Source organism: Lissotriton helveticus, chromosome 12 (assembly GCF_964261635.1).
Source record: "Lissotriton helveticus chromosome 12, aLisHel1.1, whole genome shotgun sequence".
In the NCBI taxonomy this organism is placed as follows: domain Eukaryota; kingdom Metazoa; phylum Chordata; class Amphibia; order Caudata; family Salamandridae; genus Lissotriton; species Lissotriton helveticus.
Genome location: NC_136073.1, coordinates 494,714,305 through 494,741,064, shown reverse-complemented (window position 1 = coordinate 494,741,064; position 26,760 = coordinate 494,714,305). Strand labels below are relative to the sequence as shown.

At 43.7% G+C, this 26,760-nt stretch overlaps 1 protein-coding gene across 1 annotated transcript in view; it reads right to left on the bottom strand.

Annotated features, from left to right (window-relative positions):
- Positions 1-26,760, bottom strand: part of ADAMTS18 (ADAM metallopeptidase with thrombospondin type 1 motif 18) — a 386,340-nt gene that overhangs the window by 23,263 nt on the left and 336,317 nt on the right. The window contains exons 17-20 of the mRNA XM_078668828.1: positions 21,070-21,208; positions 19,870-19,996; positions 12,324-12,528; positions 7,266-7,457 (exon numbers count right to left, since the gene is read on the bottom strand). Of these exons, the coding sequence (XP_078524954.1) occupies positions 7,266-7,457; positions 12,324-12,528; positions 19,870-19,996; positions 21,070-21,208 (663 nt within the window). The remainder of the gene's footprint in view (positions 1-7,265; positions 7,458-12,323; positions 12,529-19,869; positions 19,997-21,069; positions 21,209-26,760) is intronic.

The following is a 26,760-nucleotide window of genomic DNA, read 5'->3' as shown; positions in this document are numbered from 1 at the left end:
CCTTCACAGAAAAGGAGGCGATCATGCTGGCAGCAAGGGGCAAGGCAGAACTTACTTTCCAAGGCTACATGATACAACTTTATCAAGATCTTTCCGCAGTCAACTTCCGAACTTGCCACAACTTCAAGCCTATCACGGATAGGCTGCTCACCCAGGGCATCCGCTACTAGTGGGGCCATTCCTTGACACTCCGGTTCCAGTGGGAGGGTAGATGCTGCTCACTGCAGTCATTGATGGAGGCCAGGGCGCTGCTGGGGTTGCTGGAAGACCCTCTGACCGGGGACGGGCCGCCCAGCCTGGCCCCTCGGGACGTGATCTCAAACCCAAGTGGGCTACAGTTTCTCAGCATCGCTCCAACAGGCAACACGCAAAATATCCTCTCAGGACGCCAAGAAGGACATAATCAATCATCTCCGGATGCTCTGCAGAGGACCCACCCCTGACCACTCGACTGCTGACTCTGTCTGATTACATGGTGACATAAAGGCTGACACTAACTCAATGTTTTACCACATGCCCATCATATTGAACTATTGGTGACGAAGATGGGCCCTGGTGGAGACGGGGAACCTTGATGCTCGGATCCTGTAGTTCCTTCTGCATTGCTGATGGCCGCCCCCATAGACTTTCTATTCCAGAGGGTGACTCCTCCAGCGGGATTGGAGTGCTTCGGTGCTGATCACCGCATACAGAAGTAGTCCTAGTTAGACCCGGTTGGTCTCCTGTTATTATCTGTTGTATTTTGTTTTTTCTATTGATCTATGAGGCTGGGAAGGGATGGTGTGGGAAATAGCAGATACAACATGGTCCTTAGAGGGGCCAAACACAGGGCCAGCCTCAAGCAGGGTAAATGTGCAGGGATTCATCTCAACAAGGACAGAGGGTGTGGGAAGCAGGGCTAGACTCTCTCTCCCTGAACAATATAAGTACTTCTGTCCCGCTGCCAGTCCACCCAAACACCCTCCCCTGTAAGCCCATTGACCACTCACTTGCCTTTGGGGACCTCAAACTGCTTTCCCTAAATGTTCAGGCCTAAACTCCCTTAAGAAATGGAAACAAATTTGGTGATATGTGTTTCAGCATGACCCAAATGTCCTACTGCTTCAAGAGACTCACCTGGTAAGCCTTCACCTTCACTGCATGACACACCCGAAATATCACAGGCGGCACTGGGCATACACCACCTCCAAAACACTAGGTGTGGATATCCTTTGCAAAGCTAGCTTTTACACCTCTTAGAGAGACCGGGGGCAGGGAGGAACGTTACCTGTCTCTTCAGCTACTCCGGAGTCAACGGACATTGAAGCTCCTCAATTTATATGCTCTGAGGACACAAACAATAAATTCATCTTGCAGGAGCAGCTGGGGGGAGTGGAGGTTGACTTCATAGTCTGTGGGGACTTCAATTTTGTCTGGGCCTCTCCCTAGACAGTAGTTATATGACATACCAGAGCACCGGCGCTATGTCTGCGATTCTTAAAATAGATATTGAAGACTGCGGGTTGATTGACGCATTGTGGTATAAACACCCCGGCATGAGGGATTACTCCTTCTACTCACATGTGCATGCCTCCTATTCACGCATAGACTATGCCTTTGTCACACCCTCTATCCTGTGCCACCCTCACATGGTAGAGCTCTGAGAGATCTCTATATCTGACCACACCCACTTAGCACTCACCTGGGATGCTGGTGCAACCCGGCCTGAGCACACCCTGGGCTTGCGCCTTCCTTCGCACCTTCTGCACGATCCAGGGGACATCGAAGAGATACTCAAGGGCATTGTAAATTATTTTCACTTCAGTACACTGCCTGAGAACTCACTGCATATTGTTTGGGATGGTTTTAAAGCAGCCATTAGGGGCACAATAACAACAATTGTAATAGTATGAGGGTGAGGGCGATAGGTGAAACTGGTAGAATCCAAACCAATGGTGGAGATTGAGCAGCTGGAGAGCCTGGACAAGGCAGCTCCCACTCAACTGGCCTTACTGCATGGCCAATTGTGTGCCCATTGCACAGGTAAAGCCGAGCGTGCCCTTGCGTCAGAGATACTATTAGGTTGGCGACAAAGCGGGGAAACACTTGGCTTGTAAGTTACATCACCTACGTGCTAAATCACATATCGCTAAGCGGCAAGTAGGTAACACGGGTGGGCGACTGTGAAGAGTGATAAATTAGAGGCTTTCTAGAACTATTATCAGCAACTGTACTCCGGTGAAGACCCCTCCCCATATGGCTTCACGCATTTCTTTCCGATTGTGACTGGGAGCCATTACCCTCGCAACATTCAACCCTCTTTGATAATCCTATTGCGGCAGACAAACTGCATGATGCAGTTGGTGCCCTTCCCCTAGGCAAGACTACAGAGCCCGTGCTCTTCTGTCACCTGTTCCTCCCCCACCTGCAGGAAAACCTCCTACGCTTGATCAACTTTTTTTCGCAAGACACAGGACTTACCTCACAATGGCAATGGTGGAAATTTCTCTTTGACCCAAGGTGGGGAAAGATCCTGCACAATGCACTTCGTACCACCCATTAGCCCTCCTTAATATGGACGCCAAGTTTTTCACTAAAATCCTTGCTACACAAGTCGACCCTCTACCAGGCCTCATTAACCCTGACCAACTGAGGTTTATACACCAGGGTATACAACCTTTACCACGCAACTTTTACCACGACCTACCTTTACCACGCAACTTTTACAACGCAGGACCCTTTACCACGCATACCATTACAACGCAGGTATTTACAACGCAGATACCTTTACAACGCATACCATTACAACGTAAGTATTGGTAAGTATATTATTTTATTTAAAATATTTTAGGTTTGGGTTTTGGGTAAATGGGTATTTTTAGGGTTCAGGGTCAGTTTTCAGTTTTTGGGTAAAGGGGTATTTTTAGGGTTCAGGGTCAGTTTTCAGTTTTGGGTAAAGGGGTATTTTTAGGGTTCAGGGTCAGTTTTCAGTTTTTGGGTAAAGGGGTATTTTTAGGGTTCAGGGTCAGTTTTCAGTTTTTGGGGTACAGGGGTATTTTTAGGGTTCAGGGCTGGGTTTGGGTTTTGGGGTACAGGGGTATTTTTAAGTTTCAGGGTTGGGTTTGGGTTTTGGGGTACAGGGGTATTTTTAGGTTTCAGGGCTGGGTTTGGGTTTTGGGGTTCAGGGGTATTTTTAGGTTTCAGGGCTGGATTTGGGTTTTGGGGTACAGGGGTATTTTTAACATATATATTTAAAAATTAATAAATAAATAATAATATAAATAATTAAAATATTAAATATTAAAATAATAATTTATTAATTAAAAAAAATATTATTAATAATTACATTATTTTACCATATTATTTACTTACCTATACTTACGTTGTAATGGTATGCGTTGTAATAGTACCTGCGTTGTAGTGTAATGCGTTGTAAAGGTATTCGTGGTAAAGGGTCCTGCGTTGTAAAAAATGCGTGGTAATGGTCTGCGTGGTAAAAGAACGCGTGGTAACGTCATATATCCTACACCAGCGACAAGGGGCTGATAACATACGGCTCATAGCCCATTTAGTAGAAAAACCACGCAGACTTGATATACACCTGTCTTCTCTTCTCTCGCTTGACATGAAGAAGGCATTCGACAGGGTGAACTGGACATATCTCCGAGCAGTATTACATAAAATAGGTCTGGGGCACGCCTTTATTTCCAAAATCATGGCATCTTACATAGCCCCAACAGGTTATGTCTGAGTGAACAGGGGGCTAAGAGCTTGATCTCACTACACCATGTCACAGGACAGGGATGCCCGCTCTCACCCCTGCTCTCTGCACTGGCAGAAGAGCTCCTACCTATCTGCGTGCGGGGATCGGAATGGATCAAAGGCATATCCTTTGGCGGCCAGGAGCATAAGATCAATCTCTTCGTGGACAACCTCCTCCTTACTCTTACGCAGCCACCCATCTCACTCTCTAGTGTTATAGAAAAGTTGCAGACCTTTGCAGCCATCTCTGACTTTAAGATCAATATGACCAAGTTGTTCATCCTTAATCGTAACTTTCCAGTCCCAGAGGTAAAAGCACTGCAGAGCGTAACTCCCTTTCAGTGGTTGTCAAACTCCATCAAGTACTTGGGTCTCCAAATCACCCCCGACCTTTCAACATGGTCCCGGACTAACTGGTCCTCCATTGGTCTCTTGTTCCTGATGGGCCTACAGCAGTGGAAACCCTGCTACATCTCCTGGCTAGGGCATATCATCGCTATTAAATTGAACATACTCCCATGGGTTCTGTACATCTTGCAGACACTGCCTACATCGATCCTACAGGAGGATATCCAACACCTTCAGAGGGATCTGCGCACTTTCATTTGGAATGGGAAGCCAACTTGCATAGCTCACTCACTATTGATGCGGACGCGTGATGGGGGGTCTGGCTTGTCCAAATTTGTTGGAATACTACTGAGCGGTGCATTTGAGGTACATTTCGGCGTGGGTGGTGTGCAAAATTGAAAAGGATTGGTTCCACATGGACCAAGCAGTAGCATGCCCGCCCTTATGGTACCTTGCCTTGCTGCCCAAATGAGCCTGCCCGCCCAGAGCCTATGTTGCAGCCCTGATCAGGACAGTACTAGACATCTGGGACAAAAATGCCGGGAAGAAGGGGCTCACCGGATGTATGACATCACAACGCATGCTTTTACATCGCATGCTTTTACATCGCAAGTTTTACAACGCATGCCTTTACAACGCATAGTGTTGAGGGGTGCTGGATAGTGAATAGTTTAATTTACTATTCCAACTCCAGTCCCCGTGGATAGTAGGGAAGGTGTTGGATAGTAAATTAAATCTATTCCCTATCCTAGAGCGCCCCCCAGCGCAATGCGTTGTAATGGTTTGCATTGTAAAAGTTGCGATGTAAAAGCACTGCGTGGTAAAAGTTGCGTTGTAAAGGATGTTTCACCTCATTTCCATTCTTCAATACTCCCATAACACGCAACCCTGACTTTCCCCCGGGTCTGTCGACACACACATTCCGTAACTGGGCAGATGGAGACTACAAGACTCACAAGGACCTATTTGTGGGAGGCACCATGAAGTCCTTTGAGGACTGTCGGGCTGAATTTTCACCCCCAGCCACTGCACAGCTCCAGTACCTCCAGTTGCGTCATTAGGCAATGCATCCTGGGGTGCACGCGGCATCTACTCGCCCCCTCATCCCTTTTGAGAAGCTAGTATGTGTCTTCGATTGCACTAGAGAGTTGATCTCCAAAACCTACCAGGTATTGCAACATTTGGTCCCTGACCGCACACATAAGTACCAAACCGCCTGGCACTACGCTACTCCCGGGGAGATAACCACTAAACAATTGGGTGCACTATGGGGTGATATCCCTAAAACCTATTGCAGTCTCTCCGTGCGCGAGACTGCGTACAAACTGATGTTCCAATGGTATCCTACGCCTGCCCGTTTAGCAGCTATTTACCGCACTCTCCCTAGTATATGCTGGCGCTGTGGAAAGGAAGAAGACACTCTTTGCCACATTTGGGGGTCATGCAAAGTGATTACTACCTACTCGAAGGAGGTCCTGGGACATGTCAAGGTCATTTTAGGCTTCCCATTCCACACTTACACCACATAATCATCTTAGGCATACGCGCCCCCAGCATCGCTGCTATGACACACGCTGATTGGGCGCTGATGAGCCACCTGCTGTTGGCTGTGCAGCAGCTCATAGGCTGTGCTTGGAAGCAAACGTCACCCCCCTCTGTGGCACAGTGGTTTGCTAGGGTGTGGCACCTGTGGGCGCTGGAAAGGCTGTCTCATAGCTAAGCCAACACAGACAAGAAGTTCCAACCTATATGGCAGCAACGGATAAACTATCTTACACGCATAGAATTCACATGTTTTAACCCCCCAAAATTCAGGGCCCTCCAGCTTTTTGGTCCGAGCGGCCCGCAGCTTCCCCTAGCTGTTCCTGAGCCATTCACGTGCAGTGAGAATCCGGCTACCACCCCTCCTGCGGCAACCTACACCCTGTTAACATATTATACCTGGAATCCTTTCTGACCGGCATGAATCTTGTTGGTTTGATGCTTTTAGTTTGTCACATGAGGTTATCCTGATTCTAGAAGCCACCACACACCAGACTGCTCTGCATCATCAACATAAAATCCAATAACACTCCCATAGCTGGGTGATAGGTGAAGACACAGCTCCTGGGGCTTACCGCACAGGCTGGACCTATTTTTACTGCTATATGCTTAAGGGGAACCATGTTCACGTATTTAGCTTTATATCTATCGAGGCGATGGAGCACTAAGAGTAATATGTACACGGATCTCCCCTTGCAACGCTTGATATAGCAAAATAACGCAGCCGGACCGATGTGGTTGCAGGCGATTCGCTGTGTAATTGCTATATGCAATGTTTTCTTTGTTCCATTTGACACGGATCTGCAGCCGGCACGACCAGGGTTGTAGGCGACGCAATGCGTTTCACACAGATTGTTTTAATGATAACAATAAAACTTTAAAAAAGAAAGAAAAAGATCCAACTGTAATATATCTGTTCTTGGTGAGGAAATTGATATATTTATTTTACTTAATAGTTAATTTATGAGCACAATAAGTGACCTTGAACTAGGAAAATGTTTAACGTTAGATGACAAAAATGTACTATAAGGCACGGGTATATTGATTGATTTGCAATTCCTACTCCAGGGCGTACAGTGAGTTTTGCCTAGCAGTAATGTCCTGGAAATGTGGAAGCTCCCACAAACATTAGCGTTACAGGGTATTAAGAAAATTTCATCTGACCCTTTCTGTCTCTAGAAATGGTAAGATATATTTTTGTTACAGACAGGAGTAAATCATTTTTGCAGTATGGGAAGGGAAGTGGCCCAAAATGAAACGGGGGTGCAGTGACAGATTTCTCCCCACCATAAAGAAAAATATTATTTTTCAAGTGTAGTAAAAAAGATGTGCAATGCCACTGTGTGATGACATTTCGCATGGGGCAAGTGGATGCCTCAGTTACTCAAGTGAACAGACCTTCACATAATCATAAATCAGCATTCACCCATCTTTTCAAGGGTAAACTTGAAAACCTGTAACTATAGCATGTTTCCAGGAGTTCTCTTCGAAGCACCTACGAATACATGGTATTCCTAAATATACGTCAATGTGGAGTGGTACATCTCTGGAGACAGATTTATGAATATTTGTATATGTTCATTTCTCTGTATTTTCAGATGAGTTAAAGTCAATGAAAACCCGGTTCTCCATACCTCACTCCAAGAAGATATTGCCCACTGTAGTCTTTCATTCCGAGGACACCGCGTTGTGACACAGTTCTTTTGCGTTTCCGGCTTCAGTGCTTTGTCACACATTTCTTCTGATATGGTTTTGGACATAACAAAGCTACTACTTTTACAGTTAACGTCACGGATTTGGATTCCTCTTCCGCAGGTTTTAGAGCACTACAATAAGAAGAACAATCTTTGCTTATCCTGTAAAGTCTAAAAAAAAATGTTCATTGTCGAATGACAGGCAAAATGCTTCCTTTCCCAGTAAGGATGGCTGTATGGATGGCAGGATGGTCGGCTGGATGGATGGATGGGTGGATGGGTGGATGGGTGGGTGGATGGATTGATGGATGGATGGGTGGATGGATGGATGGATGGCTTGCTGGATGGATGGATGCATGGATGGATGAATATATGGCTGGATGGGTGGGTGGGTTGACGGATGGATAGATGGGTGGATGGATTGATGCATGGATGGATGGATGGATGGGTGGGTGATGGAAGGGTGGATTGATGGATGGATGAATGCCTGGATGAATAGATGTCTAGGTGAGTGGGTGGTTGAAGGATCGATGGATGGATTGATGGATGGATGTATTTATTTCAATCAATAATAATCTTTATCGATCTTTAAAAAAAATCATAAAAGCACATAATAAAAAACACAGCAATACATTAAAGCTATAAAACAATTATCATGAATAACATATCTTCCATCAAATGAAATTCACATTCCAGCCATAATAAAACCATTACAATTAAAAATAAAACATCCCATTATTCATATCGTATTAAAAAGAATATAGACATTCCCCTTATTATCAATGTATTTATAGAGGGCATAAGTATTCTCGAAATGCACTGAGATAACTTATGAAACTGAAGTAGTTGCATACATGTAAAGACAGCCATAGATGTGTAACTACATTTGAAAAAATTAAATTCAATAACATGAAAACGACAGAGGCTGTTAAGTTAAAGAGATTTTAAGTTATTATCTCTGAATTGAAAATGATGATAGCAAGCGCCTGTTTATGAAATATGAAGGCATCAAAGAATTAGTGGAGAGACGTGATGTTCTAAAAAGTTGCATTGATTTATCTGGAGAACATATAGATGTATGCAAGAGTAACCAGTAAGAGAAAAGAAGGTACATAAAGCGTGTAATGAAATCAATGTTTGACATAAACTATGAAATAGGGGGAAGGTAACAGTTTAAACATAAGTATCTCGAACCATAGATACACAATGTTCTACAATTGTATGCAACCTGACAAATGCTTATGATAGACTTATGAACATATTTTTGAATTGGATCTAGTTATACAATTAGTAATTTAAACTGCACTCCAAAGACAGTGTAATTTATCTGAGCAGACATTGATAGGAAGAGGACTAGATTCAGCTTATAAATGGTTCCACTTATAAGTCCAATTTCAATCCTGAAAGCACAGGGACCTAGATTGTTATTTGTGGAGGGATTTATTCATGTTTAGTGCTGCCCTGGTCTGCTGTAATATTACACATAAGTAAATCCTCTCGAAGTGGCGTGAAGAGGCTCTTTCTTGGGTGTGCCTTGGATTGCCTGTGCACAATCAACATTTCACAAATCTTTTCACTGCCTAAGTTCATCCTGAATAATAGTTGGAGAATTACCCCTATCAAGGGCTAAAGGAAATCCATTTCCAATGTAAGATTTGAAGATGTGCCTGATGTTTTTAAAGATGTAAGGAAGCGATTTTCATATGCAAAACAATTTCAATTAAATGAAAAACGAAATGAAAAATAAAGGCACTTTGGCTGATACAAAGACACTTTCATATGTGCAAATAAACAGTACGGCCGTGTTTATGAGTTGAGTATAGCAAAATGTCTGAGGCAGGGCGGCTACTCCATTGAAGCAGAGATGGGGCACCCCACTGAAATGTCCCCCAAACAAAGCCTTAGAGAAGTAAAAATTGAAATATTAGCTATTCCCATTTTATTTTTCATCCACCCGTCCCGAACAGAGCATCAGGATAGGATGGGCCTGCTGAATAACATTAGCTGGGAGGAGGGTGGGTTGCCTCAGCACTTTGTGTGCATGTCTCTTTGGCCTGCCATCTTGTGATGGCCAGCAGACATATGCACTTTAAACCTCTCAACCCAGCTGTCTTCGGACAGCTGGGGCAAGAGCAATTGCAGGCCTCCAGTGTACCGTGGAGCACCCAGTTCCTGTTCAGTGGGCGAAAGAAGAGGTCCAACACGGAGGAGGTCGTGTTGAAGGTAAGTGTTTAATATTTTAATTATATTTGCCCATGCACCTGCCCCCCCCCTTCCTGTAGATACCAGCCATGACTGGTCTGGAAGGAAAATCCACTCCACTCAATCACGAGTGGTCTGTTGTTTGCATTGCAGTCAATACTTATTACATGGCCCTCACCACATCCTCAGACAAGTCACAGAGGAGGGTTAATGCTTTCCCCTGCCAACCAACAAGGTTGTGGTATACAATTGATGGAGTGAAAGCATCAGGCTTGTGGTTGTGTCCCTGACTATGGTTTCAGCACAATAAAAATCATATATTATTTAAAATCAAATAGATTCCTAGGCCCCATTGAGCAGTGGATACTGACCATCCAAAGAACAAAATGGAACTTCCACTGAATTTTCTAGGGATATAACAAATTGCTCACGTCCCAAGACTGATGTCAATTAATATGACTTGTATACCAAACCTACCCCAACCCAGAGTGTAACCAGTTTATTTATTCTCTGTTTCTTTGAGCATGCATGCCCTTTTCACTGTCCTTGTAACAATGAGTTTCTTGTTCAAGACCCAAGATGAAGGAGTTTTAGCTGCTCTCATGTAATACTGTCGCCCTCTCCAGTGTCATACCTTGTCCTTTTCCGTGTGTGTGTGTGTGTGTGGGAGAGAGAGAGAGAGAGAGAATATATATGTGTGAATTCTTGTCCTTTTTTATTGCTTGCTAAACCCTGTAACCCTGTCCAGTAGCGCAGCTATGTCCTGCAACAAAATGGAAATAAATAATGCAAATAGAATGAAGACAAATTATTTAAATGAGGCAGACGTATTTGAGATTCTTCTGGCACCAGCACATAGTTCTCGAAAAATATCAACATCTATTATTTCCATAGTCACTTTACAATTCAATGTTTCACCAAAATATCATGTCTCCAGATTTCTGTTGATTGGAAGGATGGCAATGATACTGCAGCCATTTTGCACTGGCAACGGTGAAAATGTAAATGTGGGATACTTGTAAAGCGCACTGTTACTCTAACCGAGTGTCCTGGCTCTGTAGACCTCTGGGGAACCCGTCCTGGTTTTCCCTGTGAGTTGGTCCCTTTCTGGGTATCTCCAGGGTGAAACCAGGCATCCCCAGTGGGCCGTTGTAGAGATGAGGCAAGCTTAATGCCCAGAGTTGCCGAGTGTGTTCCCTGCTTAGAGTAGGCACTGAGGCGAGAATTATCGAGTCCGTTGACCCTGGTCCAAGATCCTGCCGCGTCGGGAATTGAACCCTGGTCCCGGGCCATTCTCTGCTTACAGGTCTGCTGCCTCTAACCAGTGAGCCACACCACTCCACAAAAAAGAAGTGATGTTGCTAAAGTGGGCCAGACTGAGAATTGTTATACCTTAATACAAGGAGATATATAATAAGTTAGTAAAACTAAAATAATGGCAAAAAAGTAACAGGACTAGGTGCAAACAGACATGGGTTTTCTGGGTGGCAAGCTGATTTCCCCTGTGAGAAAAGACATTATCATACTCAGAATTCCTGTTGTAAAAAACATGGTTTCTGGAATGCGCCTGTGGCATTTGACTCATAAATGTAAGCTGGCTTTGGTTACATTTTGCTTAAATTCAACATCGTCTACTGGGACATCATAGTCTGAAACTGCAATGTAATGGTGAGTTTATTTGGGGATTGTGTTTCTATATCTCTTTCTATAGAAAGATCAAAGGTGCAAATTGTGGTATCACGCACTGTCTGCGCTTGACAAAAGTAAAAGGGTGCTGCTGGAACACCTCAAGAGTAGCAATATTTGCTTTGTTAAGATAACTGGTGAATAATGAGCCCCACCAGAGAGCTCAGAGGAGTGCACTATGATGCAGATTGATTGCACTTACTGTTCAACACTTGGTTGCCTGTCAGATCATGTCCTTTTCTGACCTTAGAATAGCCTGTCCTGTTTCCAGTGCTTAATTTGTGCTGGTGCTTTCCAGTGCTCAGCACCAGCACTTAATTGCCCGCACCGGAGCTAATGACTGTCTGCCATATGGTAGTGGTGTCTGCCAATGTAGGTACGAGAACAACAACTTCTGCTTAATATTTCAATTTCTAGTTATTAGTATTTGCCTCCAAAGCCATTCATATAGCTTTGGGAGCCTGTAATTGTATGAATTATTACACTTTTAAGAGTGTGATGATTAGTAGTGTGATGCTGCTGTCATTGGCAGTGCTGCCAGAGGCAATGGATGGTGCAAGCTATAGTGTCCGCCTGTCGAAGGCCCCAGCACTACTTTTTTTACAAATTAAGCACTGCCTATTTCACCCATAGTCTGTCCTTACTTTCTATCAGCCTTTCGCTCAATGATCTCTATGACGTATACCCAGTGTGACAATCTTTTTCATATCCTACTCATACATTTCATGCTGCAATAAAGAGGGTTAATTCAGAAGAGTGCAACAGGAGCTGTTTGTTGTGCTACGCATAGTACTTTAGTCTGTTGTTACTTTCTATCAGCATTTCCCACTACGATCTCTATAACGGACATGCGGTGTTGCAATTCTTTTCATATCCTTCTCATATTATTCCTCCTGAGAGAAAGAGGGTTATTTCAGCAGAGTGCAACATGAGTTGTTTGTTGTGTAATGTATAGTACTTTATACTTTATACTAGGAAAAACAGCATAATTTTACAAATTTCTAATGTCCCTTCTCCAACCACAGTAATTCTCGTTTCTTTCTATTTCCTTTTGTGTCTGTGACATTTCTTATTTTTTTTAGAAAGCATAAAATCCTTAACGTGGAATACCTGTGACCAGGGTCCAGCACTCCATTCTGGCGGGCAGTCTTGACTGTTGCAAGGCTGTATTTGGGTTGGTGTGCTCAGTGGGCACAGGGAATGTGGCACAGCCTCCTCCCTCTGGAATGTTTTTCTCTGAATACACTGTATCTGGCGGGATTGCTGCCCTCCACCACAAGACGTGCTGCATATGCTCCATTCACCTGTTGTCCAGCTGGAGGAATACAAAAACCAATATTAATTCACACAATAACTGGCAACATAAGCAATGATTAAGAAATCTGTCTGAGTCTCACATTGGTTTTTAAGAACCAAGAAGTACCTGTACTATAGAAATCACTCAGCGGTTCTAAGATGTAATAAATTCATATTTACTAATCTACCTTGGGTTCTGGAGTAGCGCGCTATACTTGCTGAAAAGGGCTTCAATGCTTCATCAGAGATAGTAAACACTATATAAATACAATTACAATATTAACATCTGACTCCGAGTTAGCCCTTGAGAAATGGGGAATGAAGGTCACAGTGTTATATTAAATGATAAGCTCAAAAAAGTTACGTTTTCCATTATAGAGATGGATCGACTTTCAGTATTTGCAGGTCCCCATTATGGTTTATGTTCAGAAGGCAAGTAAAGCCTTTTTTTGCAAATCGTTTAGAAAATCATTTCCCAATCTTGGGATGAAAGAGATATTGTAAACACTTCCTGACACATTATGCTGAAAAAGGTATGGATCCTGAATATCGACAATAATATCGAGGACAGAATATTGAGGGGCAAAATATCAAAAGGTGAGTATCTATAGATTTTCAATACTAAGCTCCACATACATATACCTTGATGATATATATATTCAAGGTACATAAATGTGGAATTAAGAATAGTAACTCTATACTTCCTTATATATATACTTACCTTTCGAAAATGTGTCCCTCAATTTTTTATCCATAATAATAATGTACCACAATATTCTTTTACTTGATATGCCATGGTACAGTCTTATAAAAATGATTGGAACATATACCTATAAATATGTTTTTGCTCCATATGAATGTTCATACTCAGGGGCTTATTTACGAGCCCCTTGTGCTTCTGGAGCATCACTTTTTGTGACGCTCCTGCAGCGCAAATTACAAATTCATATCTATGAGGCAATGCTCAGCCACTATGCATGGCTTTGGAACATAGGTATGGAGTAGAGAAAGGCAGTATAAATTGCTGCATTGCCTTATTCTGTGCGGATGTCACAGTGGGTTTTCCCATGCAACACCCATGAATGTTGACGCTGTCCAAGATTTACAAGATCATGTAAACCTGTGGAAGTGCCAAATTATTATGCCACCCGGGGGGAGACATAACGTGGAGAAATATTTGTCCCCCACTCTATGTGTGCTGCATTCTGCATGTATATAGATATAATCGTTAAGCACCTTCAAATAAGATATATAGCAATACACAATTAATAGAGATCCTTTCTTTAAGTTTTTGTTAATATTCATTATTTTAGGAGTCGCAGATAGTGCTATACAAGTTGGTATTCAGCTATTTCAGAGCCCTTTGTTAGGGAAGTCAAGGACAGATGTTGAGAGTCAGTATATTGGGCTAAAGAGACGTCCATTGGAGGAGTCGGACCGTAGGGGCTGCAGGGGCTATTATTGGGCAACTGTTATAAATATGTTCCTAGAGTACGGGGGTCTTTTGGCTGGTCTGAATGCAAGTCGGATATAAGTCAAAGACGGGTGGTAAGTTCGCCGGATTTTCTTGCACCTTATAAGCTTGTGACATAAGGGATTCAGAAAAGGGGGTGGTGATGAACAGAGTGCCTGAATTAAGCAGATCACTCTTACCCAGTCCAAAGATCAGGGCTTGATCCATCACCGTTTTTTAGCTCACTGCACCATCCCAGCTCAGAACTTGGCTATATGCAAATTAGTCTGTTCCTGTCCCAGTGCATGATGGGAACAGGGCAAACCAAACTACCAAGCCAATTCTTGTACTGGGAAGGAAACAAGCTTCCGGGGACCGGTTTCTGCCATTTCAGACGTCGTCGGCCCGGCTTGCTTGAATCCTGATGGTGCAATGAGCAAGGGACTCACATCTGAGTATACCCTTCCACGCTTATGGTGGACAAAATGATTCAGAAAAGGGGGTGGTGATGAACAGAGTGCCTGAATTAAGCAGACCACTCTTACCCAGTCCAAAGATCAGGGCTTGATCCATCACCGTTTTTTAGCTCACTGCACCATCCCAGCTCAGAACTTGGCTATATGCAAATTAGTCTGTTCCTGTCCCAGTGCATGATGGGAACAGGGCAAACCAAACTACCAAGCCAATTCTTGTACTGGGAAGGAAACAAGCTTCCGGGGACCGGTTTCTGCCATTTCAGGCGTCGTCGGCCCGGCTTGCTTGAATCCTGATGGTGCAATGAGCAAGGGACTCACATCTGAGTATACCCTTCCACGCTTATGGTGGACAAAATGATTCAGAAAAGGGGGTGGTGATGAACAGAGTGCCTGAATTAAGCAGACCACTCTTACCCAGTCCAAAGATCAGGGCTTGATCCATCACCGTTTTTTAGCTCACTGCACCATCCCAGCTCAGAACTTGGCTATATGCAAATTAGTCTGTTCCTGTCCCAGTGCATGATGGGAACAGGGCAAACCAAACTAGCAAGCCAATTCTTGTACTGGGAAGGAAACAAGCTTCCGGGGACCGGTTTCTGCCATTTCAGGCGTCGTCGGCCCGGCTTGCTTGAATCCTGATGGTGCAATGAGCAAGGGACTCACATCTGAGTATACCCTTCCACGCTTATGGTGGACAAAATGATTCAGAAAAGGGGGTGGTGATGAACAGAGTGCCTGAATTAAGCAGACCACTCTTACCCAGTCCAAAGATCAGGGCTTGATCCATCACCGTTTTTTAGCTCACTGCACCATCCCAGCTCAGAACTTGGCTATGAGCAAATTAGTCTGTTCCTGTCCCAGTGCATGATGGGAACAGGGCAAACCGAACTACCAAGCCAATTCTTGTACTGGGACGGAAACAAGCTTCCGGGGACCGGTTTCTGCCATTTCAGGCGTCGTCGGCCCGGCTTGCTTGAATCCTGATGGTGCAATGAGCAAGGGACTCACATCTGAGTATACCCTTCCACGCTTATGGTGGACAAAATGATTCAGAAAAGGGGGTGGTGATGAACAGAGTGCCTGAATTAAGCAGACCACTCTTACGCAGTCCAAAGATCAGGGCATGATCCATCACCGTTTTTTAGCTCACTGCACCATCCCAGCTCAGAACTTGGCTATAAGCAAATTAGTCTGTTCCTGTCCGAGTGCATGATGGGAACAGGGCAAACCAAACTACCAAGCCAATTCTTGTACTGGGAAGGAAATAAGCTTCCGGGGACCGGTTTCTGCCATTTCAGGCGTCGTCGGCCCGGCTTGCTTGAATCCTGATGGTGCAATGAGCAAGGGACTCACATCTGAGTATACGCTTCCACGCTTATGGTGGACAAAATGATTCAGAAAAGGGGGTGGTGATGAACAGAGTGCCTGAATTAAGCAGACCACTCTTACCCAGTCCAAAGATCAGGGCTTGATCCATCACCGTTTTTTAGCTCACTGCACCATCCCAGCTCAGAACTTGGCTATATGCAAATTAGTCTGTTCCTGTCCCAGTGCATGATGGGAACAGGGCAAACCAAACTACCAAGCCAATTCTTGTACTGGGAAGGAAACAAGCTTCCGGGGACCGGTTTCTGCCATTTCAGGCGTCGTCGGCCCGGCTTGCTTGAATCCTGATGGTGCAATGAGCAAAGGACTCACATCTGAGTATACCCTTCCACGCTTATGGTGGACAAAATGATTCAGAAAAGGGGGTGGTGATGAACAGAGTGCCTGAATTAAGCAGACCACTCTTACCCAGTCCAAAGATCAGGGCTTGATCCATCACCGTTTTTTAGCTCACTGCACCATCCCAGCTCAGAAATTGGCTATATGCAAATTAGTCTGTTCCTGTCCCAGTGCATGATGGGAACAGGGCAAACCAAACTACCAAGCCAATTCTTGTACTGGGAAGGAAACAAGCTTCCGGGGACCGGTTTCTGCCATTTCAGGCGTCGTCGGCCCGGCTTGCTTGAATCCTGATGGTGCAATGAGCAAGGGACTCACATCTGAGTATACCCTTCCACGCTTATGGTGGACAAAATGATTCAGAAAAGGGGGTGGTGATGAACAGAGTGCCTGAATTAAGCAGACCACTCTTACCCAGTCCAAAGATCAGGGCTTGATCCATCACCGTTTTTTAGCTCACTGCACCATCCCAGCTCAGAACTTGGCTATATGCAAATTAGTCTGTTCCTGTCCCAGTGCATGATGGGAACAGGGCAAACCAAACTACCAAGCCAATTCTTGTACTGGGACGGAAACAAGCTTCCGGGGACCGGTTTCTGCCATTTCAGGCGTCGTCGGCCCGGCTTGCTTGAATCCTGATGGTGCAATGAGCAAGGGACTCACATCTGAGTATACCCTTCCACGCTTATGGTGGACAAAATGATTCAGAAAAGGGGGTGGTGATGAACAGAGTGCCTGAATTAAGCAGACCACTCTTACCCAGTCCAAAGATCAGGGCATGATCCATCACCGTTTTTTAGCTCACTGCACCATCCCAGCTCAGAACTTGGCTATATGCAAATTAGTCTGTTCCTGTCCCAGTGCATGATGGGAACAGGGCAAACCAAACTACCAAGCCAATTCTTGTACTGGGAAGGAAACAAGTTTCCGGAGACCGGTTTCTGCCATTTCAGGCGTCGTCGGCCCGGCTTGCTTGAATCCTGATGGTGCAATGAGCAAGGGACTCACATCTGAGTATACGCTTCCACGCTTATAGTGGACAAAATGATTCAGAAAAGGGGGTGGTGATGAACAGAGTGCCTGAATTAAGCAGACCACTCTTACCCAGTCCAAAGATCAGAGCTTGATCCATCACCGTTTTTTAGCTCACTGCACCATCCCAGCTCAGAACTTGGCTATATGCAAATTAGTCTGTTCCTGTCCCAGTGCATGATGGGAACAGGGCAAACCAAACTACCAAGCCAATTCTTGTACTGGGAAGGAAACAAGCTTCCGGGGACCGGTTTCTGCCATTTCAGGCGTCGTCGGCCCGGCTTGCTTGAATCCTGATGGTGCAATGAGCAAAGGACTCACATCTGAGTATACCCTTCCACGCTTATGGTGGACAAAATGATTCAGAAAAGGGGGTGGTGATGAACAGAGTGCCTGAATTAAGCAGACCACTCTTACCCAGTCTAAAGATCAGGGCTTGATCCATCACCGTTTTTTAGCTCACTGCACCATCCCAGCTCAGAAATTGGCTATATGCAAAATAGTCTGTTCCTGTCCCAGTGCATGATGGGAACAGGGCAAACCAAACTACCAAGCCAATTCTTGTACTGGGAAGGAAACAAGCTTACGGGGACCGGTTTCTGCCATTTCAGGCGTCGTCGGCCCGGCTTGCTTGAATCCTGATGGTGCAATGAGCAAGGGACTCACATCTGAGTATACCCTTCCACGCTTATGGTGGACAAAATGATTCAGAAAAGGGGGTGGTGATGAACAGAGTGCCTGAATTAAGCAGACCACTCTTACCCAGTCCAAAGATCAGGGCTTGATCCATCACCGTTTTTTAGCTCACTGCACCATCCCAGCTCAGAACTTGGCTATATGCAAATTAGTCTGTTAATGTCCCAGTGCATGATGGGAACAGGGCAAACCAAACTACCAAGCCAATTCTTGTACTGGGAAGGAAACAAGCTTCCGGGGACCGGTTTCTGCCATTTCAGGCGTCATCGTCCCGGCTTGCTTGAATCCTGATGGTGCAATGAGCAAGGGACTCACATCTGAGTATACCCTTCCACGCTTATGGTGGACAAAATGATTCAGAAAAGGGGGTGGTGATGAACAGAGTGCCTGAATTAAGCAGACCACTCTTACCCAGTCCAAAGATCAGGGCTTGATCCATCACCGTTTTTTAGCTCACTGCACCATCCCAGCTCAGAACTTGGCTATATGCAAATTAGTCTGTTCCTGTCCCAGTGCATGATGGGAACAGGGCAAACCAAACTACCAAGCCAATTCTTGTACTGGGAAGGAAACAAGCTTCCGGGGACCGGTTTCTGCCATTTCAGGCGTCATCGGCCCGGCTTGCTTGAATCCTGATGGTGCAATGAGCAAGGGACTCACATCTGAGTATACCCTTCCACGCTTATGGTGGACAAAATGATTCAGAAAAGGGGGTGGTGATGAACAGAGTGCCTGAATTAAGCAGACCACTCTTACCCAGTCCAAAGATCAGGGCTTGATCCATCACCGTTTTTTAGCTCACTGCACCATCCCAGCTCAGAACTTAATTCAGACACTCTGTTCATCACCACCCCCTTTTCTGAATCGTTTTTGGCCACTATAGGTGTGGCAGGGTATACTCAGACATGAGTCCCTTGCTCACTGCTCCATCAGGATTCAAGCAAGCCGGGCCGACGACGGCTGTAATGCCAGAAACCGGTCCCCGGAAGCTTGTCTCCTTTCTGGTGAAGAATTGGCTTGGTAGTTTGGTCTGCCCTGTTCCCATGATGCACTGGGCCAGGGACAGACTAATTTGCATATAGCCAGGTTCTGAGCTGGGATGGGGCAGTGAGCTAAATAACGGTGATGGATCAAGCCCTGATCTTTGGACTGGGTAAGAGTGGTCTGCTCAATTCAGACACTCTGTTCATCACCACCCCCTTTTCTGAATCGTTTTTGGCCACTATAGGTGTGGCAGGGTATACTCAGACATGAGTCCCTTACTCACTGCTCCATCAGGATTCAAGCAAGCCGGGCCGACGACGGCTGTAATGCCAGAAACCGGTCCCCGGAAGCTTGTCTCCTTTCTGGTGAAGAATTGGCTTGGTAGTTTGGTCTGCCCTGTTCCCATGATGCACTGGGCCAGGGACAGACTAATTTGCATATAGCCAGGTTCTGAGCTGGGATGGGGCAGTGAGCTAAATAACGGTGATGGATCAAGCCCTGATCTTTGGACTGGGTAAGAGTGGTCTGCTTAATTCAGACACTCTGTTCATCACCACCCCCTTTTCTGTGACATAAGGGGGCATATTATCAAGACTGGAGATAAAATGATCGCCGCTTTATCGGCAGAAAACTGCCGATAAAGCGGCAAAAATGGGCTTGATAATATGCTCTATGGAATTCCAATCGAAGCCCATGTTAGATGTCTTCACATCTAACATGGACTTCGATTGGAATTCCATAGAGCATATTATCAAGTCCATTATCGCCTCTTTATCGGCAGTTTTCTGCCGATAAAGCGGCGATAATTTTATCTCCAGTCTTGATAATATGCCCCAGAATGCGTAAATCCAGAGAATCGTGGAATAGGAAGAGGCTGTGTGTGTGTCACACACAAATCAGATGACCCTGGAGGCTAGTACACAAATAAAACAGTGTAGTATTTTACAGACAATTGAAGTAATCAGAGAAAATTGCAAATCTTTCTGAAACGTACTATGCTGGGCACGGGTTAGTGTTGCACATCTTGTGTTCAGTGGGGGGCTTCGTCCTTGGATCACAAAACGACATATTCACTTCACTGTGATGGTCTTGCATACAAACTGCTTTTTTGGTAAGATGCCCTGGAAAAAAAACACAAGTTACAATACAGTACTGTCTACCCATAAATGAACGAGACGTTTAAATACACGAGGGAATAAACAATTCTGTACTTGAATCTACAGAACTGATGGTGATTATCCCAAAGCCACTACTGTTGCATAGAATTGAAACGCTCTAACTTATAATCATAGCTAAACTGATAAACTGATTTTTTTCAAAATAACCAGGTAACTTTCTTGCTGGGAATGTTTACTTTATTTTGAGTCGTGCTGTAGTTACCTCACATGGAATGCGCACAAATTTGGCGCAAGAGAGACTTTGGTAAGGGTACTTAACAGAGTTACTGGATACCACATAATCATGCCATTCCAGAGGTTTGTGATAAGTACATTGTAATATTGAATCAATGACGAAAATGGAACAAAGGCCATTTGCATAATGTTTTGAAAACAAAAACCTCGAATAACAGAGAGCAGAAACTGTCCAGCACTCAGCGCTACAGTCATTGGGCACATATGGTAGTTAGTCTGAAAAATAATTGGTATGCTCTCTCCCAATGTCTATGATTAGTGGTGTCATGAGAGATTGTATGCTGTCTATATACTTCACCCCTGAGGGTATAGAAATATTCACAGGCGGCATCAAGAGACTAGTGTACGCACTCTGCTATAAATCAAGACAAAGAAAAACAGGCTAATTGGGGAGAGGATGTGGCCTAACGGCTAGGATGGTCGACCTACAAGCTGAGAAACATGCTTCGAGTCTTGCCAGGGACATCCTTCATCCTGTGATGCTGAGCAAATCACTTTATCTCCCCGTGCCTAACCAAAATGAATATGTCCGTCTGTAACGCAGCTGGTGCTCATATAAAACAAATGTTAATTGACGCCTTGGAAAACATTTTCTACATCATGAAATTAAAAGAAACATTTAAAAATGTGTGTCAAGCAGTAGATGCCATTTTAGTGAAGAAAATAAGTTGTGTATCAACCAGAGAGCAAACGGGTAATTTAGACAATGCACATACTATATTTAATTGTGACCATTTTTACAGCATTTAGGAAAAAACTGATTTTATAGTTTCTGTACCCACCACCAGCACAAGACGCTGAGCAGCTAAGCTCTACTGTAAACCAGGTGTAGTTGTATCTCTTCTGGATTGTATTTTCTGGCCAACTCTTCTGTAAGGCATATTCCCATGCAATTCCTGGATTATTGCCTTGTAGTAGGATCTAAAAGATACATCAGGTTCTCATTAAAGTTGTGACTTAAAAAAAAATTCTTTGTGTGATATTTTGTAATATAACACTCAATACAATCACTCAATTTTCATTTGTATTGACCTATGGAAAGCAAAAAATCCTAAAATATTTGTCCAAACTCTGCAATGCAAAAGTAAAGATCTATAATTCATTGTTAAAATCAAATCAATTTAAAATAAATACTGTTCAGGAAATACCTTGGGTAATGATTTCAGTGTGCATTGGATCATACATTGCTCGTTTTATGTGGCCTGTTTGTTCCTGGCCCACTGTCTTCTTAGCCCAGAATGTCATACAACTATATACTGTGGGCCTCTTTTACTAGAATTTGACGCAGGGCAGTGCAGCAAGTCACTTTGTTACGCTGTCCTGCGTCTATTAAATACGGTGCATTCCTGTCCTTTCTGCCTGTGCTGGCACACAAATTGGTGCCTAGAGCCAATGCAGGCTTGGTGCAAGGGTATATGCGTTGTTAGCACAATTGTTTTTGTGCAGGAAGGGATACCATGCAGTTTCCTCTTTCTATGTGTGCTGCAGTTGTGCACTGGAGTCTTTTGTCTAGACCCCAGTGCCCGTGCTCTCTCCCAAAACTGTTATGTTCAACATGGTAATCCAAATTGGCAAAGACATTTCCCCTTATATGTCCCTAGCACATGGTACCAGGGGTACTCCGGGCATAGGTGGTAAAAGGGTCCCCAGTGCTGCAGCACGGTTATGTGTCACCTTGGGTGACACACGCAAACTACTGACAGCAGGCCTACCATTGCAGACTGTAGGAGCATGGCAAACCTCTCTAATTCGACTGCACCATCACTGTGTGTGGCACAGTCCAATACACTAGCTTTAATATATGTCAGGCTCCCCTAATTTAGGCTTCCTCAGCCTAGGAGGCAGGGTGCAGTATAATAAAGGTGAGGTCATATAAGCGTAGCCCCTTTATGTCCATATAGTGGCATTTTCCATTGGAAACAACTGAGTGTTAGAGGTTCATAGAATATAATGGGCTGCAACCCAGGCATTCTCAAGGCTGGCAGCTCAATTAAGGTACCACCAAAATATTTCATGTGCATTATCAAACAACAGACCTGCTCACCCCTGAAATGAATCTCATGCCCTGTTTGATGCACCTAGGTGGCGACCTTAGAGGTTGCCCAGCTGGTTGCCCCAGCTTCAGTGCGATATGGCTGACCAGCCCATGCATTACCGTGCTTGCTGCTACCAAGACATGATTCTGATCTGCCAGGCGGTGTAATCACTCTCAGGAGTCTGGAACGAATGCATGAGTAGGAAGGAGGTCACACATCCCTCTTCCCAAGCAGGCTAGTGAAGTGGCACATCAAGGCAGTGACCTTCAAAGGATAAACCAACTCTGTTATGCATCAGGGCTGACTCCCAATGGAGGAAACATCCCTGCCCCTGCCCCAGGGACGTTTGCACTGGGGAGGTTGGAAATTAGCTATGCAGGGAGATATAAACCCCCAGAAGGCTTGTCATACATCCAGTGTGAGCAGCCTAGTCTGTACCCCACAATTTGATTTCTGCCATCTTTAATAAGGACAGACTAGAGGGTTCCGGGTAGAAAAGGTGAATTACATCCCCGAATGTGGTCACCTCAGGGGCGGCCACGCTGCAACAACTAGCTACCCATTAGCTATTAGCTCCTACACCCAAACTCTCCTAAATCTATGATTTAAGGGACCCCTTGATAAAATATGTACAACTACCAATTGAAACACAAAAAAACAGAAAGATTTAACCAACCATTAAAAAATGGGAAAACAGGCACAAAAATGTGCATATGCTCTCTATTGCCTTTTTGCGAATATACTATTTTCTCTTTAATTCTGTATCTCGCTTTCTGAACTTAATAATAATAATAATAATAATAATAATAATAATAATAAATGTTCTCATGTTGTTAGATATTAGGATCAAACCATATAATTAAAATAAAAGAATGATGACTGGCCTGAAAGCAATAGTGTTAAGTACAATTACAGCGCACAAAATGCCCACATCGTCCATAATAATGTCAAAAGGGTAAGACATAAATATTTTTTTTAATCTCATGTATTATGTTAGAACATGGAGTTCTGAAATGATTATTCAGGTGTATGTTACTGCATAATACCAAATCTAACCAGATTTAAAATAGTTTACTTGTAAACACTCTTTATCAGCAATGTGATTTGAGAAATTGTTGCAACAAGGTACACCTTTCATTAAACTGGTTTAAGTTCTAAGTAGTCCTGGGTGACTTTTTTTCTTTGATTGAACTGCTGTGTAATTGCAGAATGTTAGGTTTCTCGTATGCCATGTGATTTCTGGTGTGTTATGCTATCCAGATTTGCAGAACGCACCATTACTCAGGCAGGCATCCTGGCACTGAATCTAGCCAAACCTAAGGCCTAGTGGGACTACTTGAAAAGCCAGTTCTTGAGCTTCTTGTGAAATTGAAGTACTAAGAAGGAGGCTCTTATCTGTAGCATCAGGTTATTTCACGCTTTAGGAGTTATGTAGGAAAAGGCTCAGCCACTGGATTTGGATTTCTGTATGCAAGGTATGTATGCAAATAGAAGTCCAGATAAGTGAAGATGTCTAGATGATTGTGAATGCAGATGTTGTTGTTGAGGTAGGTTGGACCAGGGTTATGTAGTGCCTTGAAAGTGTAGGCGAGGAGTCTGAATTGTGATTATTTGTGTTTGGGGAATCAGTGGAGCTCTTTCAGTTGTGGTGTGATGCGAGTGTGGCATGGGACATTGAGAATTAATTTGACCACTGAGATCTGAATGGTCTACGGCCTTCTGGTGAGATTTGTGTTGATCCTGGCACAGAGGTATCCACAAAGCTGTGCTTTTTAACATCATTTTCAGCCACAAAAGACTGCTTTAAGCAGAAAATGTCTAGCAGGCACTGTGAAACTGATGTGTGCTGCGACTTTTAGACATTCTCGATCTGGCTAATTTCCCACAAAGGTCTTAAATGCTTTTTCTACAAGATGTATGCCCTCACGTACAAACTTTATGCAGGGAATAAACAAAATGTATTTTGTGCAACAAGGAGGTTTAAAAAAATATATAAATATTACATTAAAAAATGAGAAACCACAGCTCTTGCTGAACACTCTAATGCAATATGTGGCAATAAGCAATCCTTCTGTGACTGAGATTTTTTTGAACTGAAATTAATCTTTAGAGTGGAAATATTGTTGTACTCTTAACTATGAACTGAAATAAATAGATGGGATTTTAAACTCCCAACAAAAAGGGCTAAGGTCAGAGATGTTTTGACTAGTACAAAGAGGCACTAAAGAACCCTGAGGGTATACGCACTGATGGACATTCCATCAGCACCTGCTTTTGACTGGTTACGTCAATGCTAGGTCCAAGAAACATTCAACTGCTTTTTGCAATAGACAGTTGCATTCCAGGCCAAAATAATGATATTTGTATGTATTTACACTCATCATGCTCTATGAAAAATGTGAATACCACCTTTCTAAGACTGTAATAGATTGACTTATTTCTGAGTAAAATATAAAGCATAATTTGTATTTAAAAATATAACATTGTTCCTGTGCTCATTTTTTTTAAATGTTGTTATATTTATGGTAATATTGCCTTAGTCAAACCAACTACTGTGTCAGTGTTCATTAATGTTCTTGATGGAAGATATCCATTTAGTGTTCTTCATTCTATGTATCTGCCTGTAACAAATTAGCAGTTCCAGTAATTCATAGGTAACATTTCATCCTTTTAATTACAATGATTATACTTGGCCTCTGTGTACCCTCCCAATCTGTCTACTATCTAGGAAACATGCATGGACCTCGTGGCACTACTTGCATTGATTCTCCTATACCTATACCTCACCAACTGCTGCCATTTCATCCAGATTGGAACCTCAAGACCCAGCAATCCATCCTTTTCCCCATCATCATTAATCTCTACCTAGATTCACTTGGCATTCCATACTCATTGACAACAGTTTAAAGATTCATCACTATGCCAACAATGATCACCTCAACTTCAGAATCTCCTTGACACATTACATCCTCTTACTTAAAACCTTCCTTGATCAAATTCATTAATGGATGACAAGAACCTACAACAATCTCAGCATGACTAAAACAGAATTCATCTTAATCAAAATAACCAAGTAACCACAGAGTCAAGCTCGGCTATCTCACATGAACCAAGAAAGCTTCAATCCAATACAGTCAGCAAATAGTATATCACCTGGATTCTGCTTTGGCACAAATAACTTCTGCAAATTACAGATCAGCAAGAAACTAAAAACAACATATGTTATTAAAATCTCCCTCCTAAAAAAGTGAATACCGACCTACCTGAAATGGACACCAGCCTTGATTTTCACTTGTGTGTATGGATACAACACCCTGCACTAAGGCCTCCATGACACCACCCATGTACATCTGAATCAATTCAACAGCATTGCTCCAACATTGAAAGAACTGCATCGTGTTTCCTCATCTAAGAATGTGTTATCCACAGTACTAGCACTATCACCTACAAGGCCTTCAGAAATTGTACCCCTGCATACCTGTATGAGAAAATACTCACCTCTGTCTCACAGAGTCAAACCGGACCCAGGCTATCTTCAGATTGAGATGAAATAGAAGCACAAGAAGGAAACGCCCATATTGCAAACTTTCTACATTTACACACCCGGGATCTGGAAGATCTTTCCTAACAGCATGAGTAGTACCTATTCCTGTGTAATTCAGGAAACAACTGAAGACCCATCTCCCAAAGAGCACAATTTCCCCATCTACTAGGTTTTGACTCCTAATATGCCTCTTACAAGCAGTCATGCATCACACCAAAGCTCACATCAGTTCCTCAGAGTGTGATTGCTTACCAGCAAGATGTATTGTATACAAGTACCTCTGCATACTCTTACACATAATGCTGATTCTGTCCATTCTTTTGCTGAAAGTCTATTTGTACGAAGAATTGCACCCTTGCAACACTACACATACAGTAGTCAAAGATTGTTATTCAAGTGTACACAGAAAATTGATGCATCTCTCACTAGGCGCTCATATGATGCACCATCGCAAATGGCTATAAAGCAGAAGCTTGGCAGTTCGGGCTGGACTGTTCCCAGGAGGCACAGGGTCAAGACTGATTTGCAAATAGCTGTGTCTGAACTGGGGTGGCAAAGTGAGCTAAAGAATGATGATGGATTCAACCCAGATCTGTGACTGGGGGTGAGTGTTTGAAAAGTTTCAGCATCCCGTCCATCATCTCCTTGTGTTTGCTTCATAAATCACAAGCTCCATCATTATTGTTTAGGAAATCCATTAAGATATTCCAGCAAACGCGTGGGGTTGCCACAGTCTGGTTGTTATATCAGATATGCTAGAAAAATACTATTTCGACAACAGCATATTAAGAAATATGTTCAGAAACATATTTCATACGCCTACTTTTTGATGACAAAGAACCCAATTGCACAAACGCTATGGAAAGATTATGTCAGCCAAAAAGAAAGTAGCA